The 14,009-nt window shown below is 39.2% G+C and overlaps 1 protein-coding gene across 1 annotated transcript in view; it reads right to left on the bottom strand.

Annotated features, from left to right (window-relative positions):
- The window catches only part of LOC128136036 (BDNF/NT-3 growth factors receptor-like), a 136,400-nt gene that overhangs the window by 104,714 nt on the left and 17,677 nt on the right, over positions 1-14,009 (bottom strand). The window contains exons 2-4 of the mRNA XM_052775128.1: positions 8,909-8,983; positions 8,619-8,690; positions 892-960 (exon numbers count right to left, since the gene is read on the bottom strand). Coding sequence (XP_052631088.1) covers positions 892-960; positions 8,619-8,690; positions 8,909-8,983 — 216 coding nt within the window. The remainder of the gene's footprint in view (positions 1-891; positions 961-8,618; positions 8,691-8,908; positions 8,984-14,009) is intronic.

Below are 14,009 nucleotides of genomic sequence, written 5' to 3'. Positions count from 1 at the left end.
TCTAGTATAGGAACTGGGGGGAGTGGGGGCAGGGGGATCACCACTCGGGGACTAACGGGGCGTCGATCAGCGGGTGGTGAACAATTGCACTGCGCATCATTTGTATATTCCAATCCTTTTATTATTACTGTTGTCATTTTATTAGTGTTATCATTATTAGTTTCCTCTTTTCTGTTCTATTAAACCATTCTTATCTCAACCCACGGGTTTTACTTCTTTTCCCGATTTTCTCCCCCATCCCACTGGGTGGGGGGGAGTGAGTGAGCGGCTGCGTGGTGCTTAGTTGCTGACTGGGGTTAAACCACGACAAACTGCAAGAGGGTAGATTTAGATTAGATGTAGGGAGGAAGTTTTTCACCGTGAGGGTGGTGAGGCAGTGGAACAGGTTGCCCAGAGAGGCTGTGGATGCCCCATCCCTGGAAGTGTTCAAGGCCAGGTTGGATGGGGCTTTGAGCACCCTGATCTAGTGGAAGGTGTCCCTGCCCCATGGCAGGGGGGTTGGAACTAGATGATCTTTAAGGTCCCTTCCAACCCAAACCATTCTATGATTCTATGATCATTAGATGGCTGCATTTTTTACTAGCTCAAATATTTAATACAAGCACCAGTAGTTTTGTGTGAAATAATCTCATAAAAAGTATTTTAAAGTTGAAGGGAAAAGGCTATTTTGATCTATAAATTTATGTTAAAACATACTCTTGATCTTTTCTGAAGGCCTGGAATTAAAATCTATCTGCACTTATGTCACTGGCAACATATTTTCCACCTTCTTTGGGTCAGAATTTAATTTCTAATCTTTGATGGACCTGTAGCTTTAAAGAATAAACTTCAAAGTCCTATTCTTTCATTGCTAGCCATAAATAAACTTTATTTTAAAAAATGACAACTTACAGGTCAGTCAAACCCAGATGGCGAAAAGGCTTCTTGGACAAACTTGAGAGCTTGTTTCTGGATAAATTGCTATGGGAAAACAGAAAAATTGTATTAATTAGGGCTGCTTCTTCTTACACTCCCAGTACGGTTTGTGTCTCTCAAAAAAAAAAAAAAAAAAGAAGAGCCCAAACCAGCTCTAAAAAGCTTTTATCCCTTTAACTTCAGTGGGAAAGGAACAGTGCCCAGTCTCTTTTTACAGTTTGATGGGTTTCAAGGATTTGAACCCAACCTGTGTCTGAAGTTAAATACATTCTTTAAAATCATACTCAACAGGGGGTCAATATTTTCACTTAAAGCACTTGTGTTCATTACAGAAAAGAAGATTTAATTGTGTTTCACAAGTATTATATAAAGTCCAGGTGTTAATTATATGCTTAATTTATTCATAAGTGAAATGGTTGTATCCCTTTCTTTGATACTGCACCAAACTCTGTACTCACATACTAGCACACATCCACATCAGAGACTTTTATTATGTTCAAATTACATGTGCAATATGCACCCACAGGAAAGATCAAAAGCAAAAATGTAAAATGCCTATATTGGGCTTTTTTATGTCAATTAAGCATTTACAGTTTCCAGTGGTAATTAAGTGAAAGGTCCTCTCCCATTATGCAGAGCAAAGAAATGCTCATCTGAATCAGAAATGCTCCCCTTCCCAGGTTTACAAAAATGCTTTCTCCAAACCAAAATAATGCTGGTTTTCTATAGTCTTATCAGTCCACAAATTAAAGATAGTGAGAGCAGTAAACTGTAAAACTGCCAGTAGTGTAGTGCAAATCAGCATTATGAGCCAAAATACCCCATGAGTTTTATGTGGTATTATAGAGGTGCCATAGGGGCTCCATATTTTAAGTTGCATAGCATTTAAAACAGGGATTAAACCTCTTCCCCCTGCCCCTGACTAAAAAACACAGTGTTTACTTCCCCTACTTTCAGCCCTTGATCTCTGAGTATGAGATAATTTTCAGAGAAATTACAGGGATACAAGTTACATCTTTTACAAAAATTTAGAATGGAATCTTTAAGAGATTTTATTTACTATACTTTTGTTGATTCCTTCTAGCAAACAATGGCCTGACGTTTGCAAGCTGACTAGTCCTAATGTGTGAGAACAAAATGGGTGAGCTACTGTTTCATTACTCAGGTCAACTGAGCTGCCCTACAGTAGATGCTGGTGGAAACATCTCATGTGGATCCTGATGGTCAAAATTAAAGTACAATTCGCATGTAGGACAGGAGTTGTGGTTAAGTAAAAACTAGTCAATACGTTAACTATGAAGTTTTTCCTAATATTCACAAACAATAGGTTGGGAGGTTGAAAGAAAGAAGTTAAATCCTCCTATGAAATTGGGCTCTTCTCTCCAGCACTGAGACAACACAAAACATGTCAAATCTTACCCCTCCACAGGTGATTCTCACTCATCAAAAAAAATCCATCCAGTCCTGACACTGCTGAGCAGCGCACACAGATACCCCCATGGTATTCCCAAATGAGGCAAGTGCCTGCTTCTCTTACCTGCACAGTGACTAAATCCCACCTTCCCTGAAAGACAACCAGATATACAGTGGGTTCTACCTGCAGATAGGTACCCATGCCACTTACTAGTCTAGTGGGATGCCACTTACTAGTCTAGTGAAAGGCAACATATTCCAGGTCATGGGAGGATGAGATTTAAATCTTGGTTTCTGCACTGCAGAGGACCCTGCTCTTCCATACCAGGAGGACTCCCTAACCATCAAATGATGGGTCCCTCAGGGAAATCTCTGTCCAGCTGAAGTTGTTCCATTTCATGTGATCTTCCCTGACACCCTAAAAGGGAAAGCCTAGGCTCAAGCTCTGACTCCAGACCAAGCCAAATAGAAGGGGCTTTGAAAATCACCCCTCTCCCGCTTCCTAAATACTAGAGTATCACAATACAGATCTGAAAATGGGCCTCAAACATCTTATGTAAGAGCCCCAGCCATACTATGAGATGGTATTTCTCTCTTTTTCTCTTAAGAAGATAAAATCTTAAAAATATATTTTTTAAGAAAATCTTAAAAAAAAAAAGACTGACTCCAGGAAAGGGTTTTTTGTTGGTAAGCTGGAGTGGACATAAGAGCCTAACTACTTCACAAGCAGGACTGAAGTCCCATTTTTCCTATGGATTTCCTTCTGGCTGGTTACATGCTTCCTTGCTTAACTTACTAATGGTGATCTAATTCTCCATTTCTCTGTGAGGAGCTGAGCTGCCTCATTCAGAGAATGAGCTCTACTGGACAGCAGACTGTTCAGTGTTGCCGTAACTGTATTTTGTTGTCATTTAGCTTCAGGCCACTCATCGCTTTTGGAGAATTATTGCAACCCCCTAGGCATAAGAATAGCCCTTACTTGATTTAAATTCATAAGCCAGATTTACTATCCAAATATCAGTATGTTACTTTCTGAACACTTCATGCAGGTATAAATGACTGCATGAGCCAGTGAGGAACTGGAACTATTAATTCGAGCAAAATTATCAAAAGAATAAAGAATTATTATTTTAACAAATCCAGTTGTGAAAAACCAAAACTAACTCAATAGGTTTAATTGTCTTTTCAGATTTTTACCAGTTGTGCTTGCTATATACCAGACAAAGGAATTAAGAAGTAGTAAAAACAGTAACAAAAAAAAATCCTGTTCCTAAGTTCTTGGTCATGGGTTGACAGACACATTTAGTACTTTATGACTGCAGCCTTTTCCTCCATGTAGTTTAGCACCTTAAGGTTTTTCAAGTTGGCAAGTAATTCAACAGAAATTTTTCAGACCACTGTTATTGATTTATTACCTTAAACTATACTTTGACAGTAAATTTACTGTTATATATATTTTTCATAAACTGAGCACTTTATATTGATTATAGAGATGCCTGCTATGGTCTCTTTAATCCATGTTAAGTGAAAAAACATGGACCAACTTATTACAGAGTAGGCAATGACCACTCATCCACTTCCATGGAAAGAGAATATAAATTAGTTCACCAATTCAATTACAGACATGTGCCCGCGCACACACACACACAAAGATTGTGGTGAGCAGCCCAAAGATGATTCATTTGGCTTTCAAAAGCCTTTTTTTTAAAAACAAACAAAAAAAAAAGATGTGGAGTACAGATTCTGGCTCTAGAGCTATACCTAAGGATAAGACCAGCATGCAGTCAAAAGCACGACCGTATTTTACATACGAATATCAAGCCCACTTTAAAGTAGTTAGACCTAATACAGCTAAAAGCATACCTGTGGCAACATAGGGAGCGCAAGAGTGGCCTAAGCAGCTGCATAAATATTCACATAGCTAGCAACACAGGTGCAGCTTTATATTGCAATGTCACTGTACTGGGTCTGGCTGGGATGGAGTTAATTTTCTTCATAGCAGCTGGTATGGTGCTGTGTTTTAGATTTGTGACCAAAACACTGCTGATAACACACTAATGTTTTAGCTATTGTTGAACAGTGTTTGCACAGCATCAAGGCCTTCTCTGTTTTTCACTCTGCCCCCCTAGTGAATAGATTGGGGGTGTGCAAGAGATTGGGAGAGGACACAGTCAGGCAAATGACCCGAACTGACCAAAGAGATAGATATTCCATGCCATATAACATCATGTTCAGCAATAAAAAGGGAGAGGAGGCGTTTTAGTAGTTTAGCCATTTTTTGCTTGGGAAATGGCTGGGCATCAGTCTGTCCATGGGAAGTAGTAAGTGATTGCCTTTGCATCACTTGTTTTGTTTTCCATCTTTTTTCCGCTTCTCCTTCACATATTAAACTATTTTTATCTGGACCACAAAGTGCTTTTACTTTTCCTTTCCTCTTCCCCCATCCCACTGGGGGTGGTGGTGGGGAAGTGAGTGAGTGGCTGTGTGGTGCTTACCTGCCTACTGGGGTTAACCCACAACAGTCACTATGCCACTATACTGCCTACAATGCTCCTGGCAAGGAGAGGCAAGAAGGAAGAGGAGGGAACAGATCTAAGAAGAATGGGAGGGAAGAGTTGAAGAAATGGTCATGGCCATTTTGCTATGCTCAGTCTCCCTCTACAGACTCCTGCTCTGCCTACAGCTGGAGCCAGCCCTGTATTGCCTGTGCACATGTGAGGGAAAATCTGCAGCTAGGTCTCAAATAGTTACATTTAGCTTCTTTTCCTAAATTAAATCAGCCTAGAGATATAAACACATTCTAATACCTAGAGCTGTAAGTATACAATAGATGAATCTATGATTCAGCAATACAATTATACACAGCCTAGTACATAACAGTAACTATTTTTTAATGTTTTAGGAAATACACACTTGCTGTGAAATTTATTTCTGCATTTAAAGGTATTGACAGAATACCATGCATGTGTATTAATCAGGTCTATTAAAATTATTTTTAGCAGTAGATGATTTTATAAATTACAGCACTACTAAAGTAGGACTGTTTAATAGCTTGCTAAATGTGTCTGTTGACTAATTTGAGTCTGAGGTCAATGAGAATAGCAGAATTAGATGAGCAAGGCTATTAATTACATTTAAGTGGTATCTATTGGAGCATTTATCCTTCTATTGTTTATATTTTACTCAAGTCTTGTCATCATACATAACTTTAGAAAGATATTTGGGCTACAGAAGTTTGGCTGAGAAAAGAAGGTAATGACAAAGAAAAGGCTTAAGGAAATATGTGTTAATAAGTTCCTTATAATTCTATATTCTTATATGATTCATAAAATAAATGCTATATTCTTGTAATAAAGCTTCTTAACTACATTAAAAGACTTCTCATGTAAGAAAAAGAAAACTATAATAGTATCACTAGCAAAATTAAAGCTCATACAGTTGCATCAGTCTTCAGAAAAGTGGCTGGAGTTTCTGTTTTCTTTATGAAATAACAACAAACTGATGTTTTAAAATAAAATGTAAGACTTCTCAAGGATCTGTACTCAGAAGTCACTCTGGCAAAGCAAAATGATTTTAGCTTTTAATAGTTTTCACTGTCACAACCACAACAGCATCTGCAGTTCATTCCCAGTGCAGTCAACAGGAGTTTTATTGCTGATGACAACAAGCAATGATTCACCAGGGTTTTCAGAAACATTTTAACATGCAGCAAGACTTCCCAGCAGAAACAAACAAATGCATTTTTTGCAGGGATAATAGATCAGCCTAGGCAAAAAATGTCTCCATACTAACTGCCTTGTCACATATAGAGAGAGAAGGTGGTGCCACTTAATATTTTCAGTCTTATCTGGGCTTATCCTGTGTCTGCTAAGATTACTAATTCCCCAACAAAGAAACCATAGTATCAGACTGGACGAGCTCCTAGTTCATAACATTCTTCTGAATCAGGACTGCATGTACATCAACGTAACAGATGTCACTCACCTTAATTTGTTTCTAACAAGCAGTTTCATGAACTAGAGTTCTAATAAAGCCTGCATACCAACAGATATGTATTCCATGTTTTATTGTGTGCTCCAGTTGAAGCTTTTCCTGTAGCTGAAGTATTTTAAAGACATCTTGTCCACATGGATTCTCTAGTGCCCAACAGGACATATGTGCACAATAATATTTTTCCCCTAAGCAGGACCCCTAATAGGGTCTCTGTGTTCTGCCCAATGGCCAATTTTCACAAAACCTATTCACCTATATCAGTTTTGGTTAGAATCAACCACTGGGGACAAAGACACTTTCTGACTGCATGAACCTCCTTTTCTTAAGGAACCAGGCAAAAAAGACTATGAAGAGGATCCCACCAACTCAGTTATTTTTTGCAGTGTCTACTTGCCCAGACAGCTGGGAAGGTTTTCCAAATATCTATCTTCCTTGTTACAAATTAAACTCGTTATTTCCTATCCTCATGGTCATGGAGAAAACTGATTGTTCTCCTCTTCATAATCACTTTCTTTTTAAAAATCTGAAGATGTATATTCTTTTTCACTCTTTCCTTTACTAAATTGAACAAACAGCCTTCTCAGCCTATCCTGAAATTATTTGCTTTACAAACTCCTTATAGCTCTGTTGCTCTTCTCAAATATCTTTCTAGATGAGTAGATTCGGTGTCCTAATCTGTATACAGTATTCAGATAGATGCCTTCCCAGGGGCTAAGGTAATGGGGAAAAGATGCAAAAGTCTAACACAAAATTACTTTTGATCACAGACTGAATTTGCTTTGTTCTGCTGCATCATGCTGAGATTCTGTTTCAACATAGCTACTAAACATTTCTCTGCAACTGTGCCACTTAGCCAATAATTTCTCATTGTGCATTTCCACAGTCAGTGCATATGCACTTGACTTTATGGAATTTCATCTTATACAATCATAATTCACTGGGAAATTGACACATGGGTAGACACACAAACTCATTCTGGAAAATACTTCCCTTATTCGCCAACTGATTATAGTAAAAGCAATTTACTTTATTAAGGACTATATTAAGTAATATGTAACCCTCATAGGCCAGCTGGTTCATACTCTTCCAGTGTTTGTTCCATATTAAAGATAGCAATTACTGTGTAGGCAAATTCAGATATTCATGCTCACTTCTTTACACAAACTAATCGCTATTCCTTGGAAAACACAGGTGCAGAAAGTGAGTCCATTTTATTAACAAAGCAATCAGTCCTAAGCCCAATTCAACAATTCTTCCATATTACAAGAAAGCATTTAGGCATCTTACAAGCCTGAGGCTTGGCCTTACATCTTCTTGATCTCATTAGAACTTTAATAAAAGCAAGGGTTTAATTAAGTGATAAATATATCTAACAAAGATGGATGGACTTAAACACACACTTGAATACTTGGCTAAAACAGTGAGCCCCACACATGATCTCAGTGTTTTGTAGGACCGGAACCACAATTTTCCATATAAGTAGCAGGAATGAATTACTCTATGTCTGTCCCACTGAAAGGCACTCCAGTATTTCAGGGATATGTATTTAAACTAAAAAAAACCACAAAATCTTTCTTTATAACTGATCATTTTTCTTTGTACTTTGCTAAATCTAAACTGTAAGTAATCTAGAAAAAACACAGTCAAAAAGCTGCACAGGCATCAACTCTGTTTCTTGAAGTTCATGAACTGCAAAGTGCAATTGGGTGGGAAAATAACCACATTTTTATATTCTGCTTTGGGTGCATCAGTTCAGCTCAGAATTGAGCTGAAGTGAATCTTCTGATCATCCTCACTTACAAGACTTAAATTCACAGGCATGGTAGAGTCTCTGGGCATGTAAACTAGTCAAACTACATTAGAAGATGTGCTCCATGCATGGACCAAATGCACTTCTAGCTGCTAAAACATGTTCAGCCCACTGAATCAGACTAGAGCTAGTCCAAAGTCAAACCCATGTCACTGAGTGTGATGCATATAGTGTGGACATCATACTCTCACCACCAAATGACTCAGTAGAGAGATGCACTCCTTTGTGCTCCACTACTTACTAAAAGAGACACAGCCAGCAACCACTGTTAGAGACAGGATGAGCTGGATGGGTCTTTTTACCATTCCACATTATGTTCTTATGATCTACCAATTCCTTATCATACATGTCCTATTTCACGCCCATTAATGACAGGAGGCCATTAGAAGTTAAAACATTTTATATTAAGGAAACAGGAAGAGAAAGAAGGGAGTTAACAAGGTTTGGACAGTTTTAACTTAGAAGACAGCAGCTGTCCTTTACTCACATGTATTGTAGGTTGACGTTTTTCACAAATGCCTGATGGGACACAAACCTTAAGCCTGAATCCACCACAGTCCTGTGAAGGTATATAAAACTTAGAACAGTTCATTTAAAATACAATGGAAAGAATAATGATAATGTTTAAAATAAGAATGTGGATGAAATATCAACTAGGCTGAACTGCAAACTCTAAAACTGTCTTCTATAACGCAAAAAGTTAGCCCTACTGTCTCATGAGGTCTGTAAATGCTTCTGCAAGAGAAATAAAGAAATATAATTATCCCATATACTCACAGATTTTTAAGTCCAACATAAAATCCAACTTCATTGTCATTGATACTTTCTAATTTCTGCTGGTTTGCGATGTAACTGTTGAAAAAGACAAAAAGCAAAGTAAGAAAGTGGCTCCTTCCATGGCTTTGATTTATCAGAAGTCAGCAATGAAGTCTGAAAGCTGGCAGTGGTTGCTGACCTATTGCACTTCATTTGTTTTACGTGGCAAGGTTTTGGTAGCAGGAGAGGCTGCAGGGGTGGCTTCTGTGAGAAGCTGCTGGAAGCTGCCCCCATGTCAGACAGAGTCAGTTCCAGTCGGCTCCCAGACGGACCTGCCGCTGGCCAAAGCTGAGCCAATCAGCGACAGTGGTAGCGCCTCTGTGATAACATATTTAAGAAAGAGTAAAAACTGCTGTGCAACAGCAGCTGGGTGAGAGGAGCAAGAAAAATGTGAGAGAAACAACTCTGCAGACACCAAGGTCAGTGAAGAAGGAGGGGGAGGAGGTGCTCCAGGTGCCGGAGCAAAGATTCCCCTGCAGCCTGTGGTGAAGACCACAGTGAAGCAGGTTGTTCCCCCTGCAACCCATGGAGGACAACGGTGGAGCAGATATCCACCTGCAGCCCATGGAGGACCCCACGCCGGAGCAAGTGGATACATCCTGAAGGAAGCTGTGACCCCATGGAGAGGAGCCCACGCTGGAGCAGGTCTTCTGGCAGGACCTGTGACCCCACAGGGCACCCACACTGGAGCAGTCCATTCCTGAAGGACTGTACCCCATGGAAAGGGCCCATGCTGGAGCAGTTCTTGAAGAACTGCAGTCCATGGGAAGGACCCACATTGGAGTAGTTCATGAAGGACTGTATCCCATGGGAGGGACACCACGCTGGAGCAGGTAAAAAGCATGAGGAGGAAGGAGCAGCAGAGACGAAGCATTATGAACTGACCGTAACTCCCGTTCCCCATCCCCCTGTGCCACTCAGGGGGAGGAGGTAGAGAAGTGGAGAGTGAAGTTGAGCCTGGGAAGAAGGGAGGATGGGGGGAAGGTGTTTTTTAGATTTGTTCTTTTTTCTAATTATCCTACACTGATATTATTGGCAATAAATTAAATTAATTTCCCCAAGTCAAGTCTGTTTTGCCCATGACAGTAATTGTTGAGTGATCTCCCTGTCCTTATCTCAACCCATGAGCTTTTCATCATATTTTTTCCCCTTGTCCAGTTGAGGAGGGGGAGTGATAGAGCAGCTTGGTGGGCACCTGGCAGCCAGCCAAGGTCAACCCACCACATGCAGTTAACACTGAGCTCTAGTTAAAGCACCTGCAGAGCAAAAGTGCTCATTAAAATCTTCCCCATCATTTATTATTGTAGTACGGGGCTGGAGGAGGAACAGTTGAGTTTTACACAAGGGAAATGAGTTCATCAAGGAAAGAAGTCACCCTGAAAATACAATAAATAAAGCTGTATTACAGTGTCACTGTTTTCCAGGACACTGCTTCATGGGTTTTACAACAGGAAAAGGGCCAACTTTCATGGTAGTAACATAGTTGCTCCCATTTACATTGGGGGGGGGTGTCGTGGTTTAACCCCAGCCAGCAACTAAACACCACACAGCCGCTCACTCACTCCCCCCCACCCAGTGGGATGGGGGAGAAAATCGGGAAAAGAAGCAAAACCCGTGGGTTGAGATAAGAACGGTTTAATAGAACAGAAAAGAAGAAACTAATAATGATAATGATAACACTAATAAAATGACAACAGTAATAATGAAAGGATTGGAATGTACAAATGATGCGCAGTGCAATTGCTCACCACCCGCTGACCGACACCCAGCCAGTCCCCCGAGCGGCGAATCCCTGCCCCCCACTTCCCCGTTCCTATACTAGATGGGACGTCACATGGTATGGAATACCCCATTGGCCAGTTTGGGTCAGGTGCCCTGGCTGTGTCCTGTGCCAACTTCTTGTGCCCCTCCAGCTTTCTCGCTGGCTGGGCATGAGAAGCTGAAAAGTCCTTGACTTTAGTCTAAACACTACTGAGCAACAACTGAAGACATCAGTGTTATCAACATTCTTCTCATACTGAACTCAAAACATAGCACTGTACCAGCTACTAGGTAGACAGTTAACTCTATCCCAGCTGAAACCAGGACAGGGGGCTGCCCTAGTCTTATTTCCCTCATGTTGTTCTTAACTTAATCTTAAATTAATTTTCTCCCTTTCCCAAAGTAGTTGCAGTTTTATTTTTTAAGGTGTGGCAATAGGAATACAGAAGAAAGGGAGGCTATACTTGATTATATTACATACACAAGTGGAAATTAAGAGAAGAGAAACTGTCATAATAGACCAAAGTACTGTCAGTCCTCTGATGTACCGTGAATTTCTGCTTGAACCCCAAAAAGATGTGGGCATGCAAGCTGGTCTTTTGTATTATTACCATGCGAGATCTATGAATGACCGGTGACATCCCACAGACTGAAAATTAAAATGTTGTACAGATAATACATGGGATGATACATAGCTTATCTCTTCTACAAACAGAAAAAAGTTTCACAGTGCAAATCATGCTGTCCAGGATGGAGGAATCAGAGGAAATTGCAATTCAACTGACCTTATGAGCAGAAACATAAGTCTGATGTGGGAAATCACTTTGTCAAAGAGTCCATGCATTTCAAAAGATAACCCCAGTCACAGACAAATTGAAACTGAGTTTCACTTGTATTTTCATAAGCATCCAGAATTAAGCAAAGCCACAATACAGTAGGTTTTCATAAGCAGGAGTATTTATTTTGCTAGAATAAAACTTGTTTTCACTTTAAGTGTTTCTTGTATTTAAAGGAACTCTGGTGAACTGGATAAGAAGTGTATCACTTTCCCAAAGACAATAAAATCTACCATAGTTGGTGTTTTAGAGAAATCTTTTGTGTGCCCACATCCCAACAGAAGCTTGAGAATCCCAAGAGGTGGGCTGAGCTTCCCTCCAAGCTGCAATGCTGACTTAGGCTATGGTCTTGCCGAGCACCAGAAAAAGCAAAAAAATTCCCCTAATGGGATTCATTGTCTTTTGGGAAAAATAAAGGCAGACAAAAGACAACATGTCATATTGGACAAAACATGTTACCACAGCATCATATCATATCAATGACTGCTTTGCAGGGCTTCTTAGGGTAAGACTAACATGGTGCACCCATTGTAAGGTAAGTTTCCTATATATTTTGTGCCCTTTGTTGGATTTTTAAATGAATTTGATTTGATCTCTTGGGGTTTATTAATCTATTTTTCATTTGTTGGTTGATTTATGTATTTTGCCAAGTAAAAACAATGAAGTCTAGTAAAGGCTATCAATCCTTCCATTCAAGAGTCCTGTAAGCAGATGATCTTACTGCCTCTGAATTTGCCCTGAAGAACAGGGGATTTAATTAAGTCTCATCTTATCTGTCACTTAGACCTCATCATGCTAAAATACAGTTATGCAAGAAATATCAAAGGTATCTTCCTCACTCTGTTCTCAACGTTCAACCAATGAGCACTCTGCAAGACCAGAAGGAGACAGGGCAAATGCAAAAGAGCAGGAATGAAGGAAAATGGACAGAAACACAGAAGGAGAAGGGACTCGAGTAAAAGAGAAGAAATTGAGCAACAATTGTCTGACAAGCACTACCATAACCCAGCTCCATCACTTAAACACATTTATCACAAATCCAGATCTGACATTGCAATTTTAATCATAAAAACATTTAACCAGAACCTCCCACTATGAGAAGCTACAAAACTGACATAACTTACAGTGCCACATATAAATAAATATATTAGTGTATTACATTCCATGGTAAACCTCAACCAGCGTAAAAGAGCTCAGCTCTACTGAAGTTAATGAAGCAACCACAATTTACACCAGATTAAGATCTGAGTATGAGCAGACCATCTATAAAAAATAAAAATTAAAAAAAAATATCAGTATTGGTCCATTAGGGAGCAAACCAAAGGGACAACATTTGGAATGATGAAGCAACATAAATTCATAATCTTTCCTTCCCTATCTTTCTCTTATTGCATCCCTTAAAAAAAAAATAACAAAAGGAAGTTCCACACTTTACTCTGAGCTGGTACTAGGCTGCTTATGGTGAATGATTTCTGACTTTCCATAATTGTACCTCAAGTAGGGACTCAGAAGAAATTTTGGCTAAGTGCAACTACAAATTACTCAAAATAATAACTGTTATTCAATACATTTGTATACTATCCACTTAGTACAGAACATGACAGTAAAGCAAATTTTACACAGTTGGAAATCCCTGAAGAGTAGACAGATGTAAATTACCACAAGCAGGTCAGGTTCTCCTATGCTTCCTTACTTGCTTAACAAATCTTTTTTAAAGTTAAATCTTTGCAGCTATTTCACATCAGTGAGAAAGAAAGAAGTACAATGACTGTGGCTGTCCACTTCAAAGGGAAGCTGTTCTTTTGTTTAATTTAGAGAGGTTTGAAATAAAAACTCTTCTCTAAGTGAAGACTATTTTTACCTTCTTCACAACTACTCTACTTTGATGTTATTTATCATCAAACATTAATACTCTAAAAGCTCCAACTTGCAGTGGGTGATGCTGAGAAATGCAATTTGCCTGCCTGTCCTTAAGAATATCCAGCCTGTTCTTTAACTGAACATTTTTTATTGTAGCACAGAATAAAAACATCCTGACTCATGGCTGGCTAAAGTCACATGAGGAGCTTGGAAGCTCTCACTACACACCACGAAGTGTAGCACAATTATTGTCTCTAAACCAAACCCTCAGCTGTCTACAATACTATTCGCTTGATTATACTATAGCATTTTGTCTCTCCTTCAATGAGTCATCAGTAAACTATTTTTTATACCTTTAATTTAATGTCCCCTTCGTAAACTACTGATTCATTCTCATAAATCATACACCTACCAACTGCACATTGCAACCTACAATAACATGCTCATCTCAGCACACTTCAACAACTTAACTATTAAATAATATATATCCATATTTCACCACTTCTGCAACATTCTGAAAAGGATATTTTAAAAGCCTATGGTAAAAGATTTAACTGTTTCAAAAAACTTTTTTTTAAGAGAGTGGTCTTCATTTTCATGCATTA

The sequence above is a fragment of the Harpia harpyja genome, chromosome W (genome assembly GCF_026419915.1).
Source record: "Harpia harpyja isolate bHarHar1 chromosome W, bHarHar1 primary haplotype, whole genome shotgun sequence".
Classification (NCBI taxonomy): domain Eukaryota; kingdom Metazoa; phylum Chordata; class Aves; order Accipitriformes; family Accipitridae; genus Harpia; species Harpia harpyja.
The sequence above is the reverse complement of the archived record's forward strand: the minus strand, read 5'-3'. Positions and strand labels throughout refer to the sequence as shown.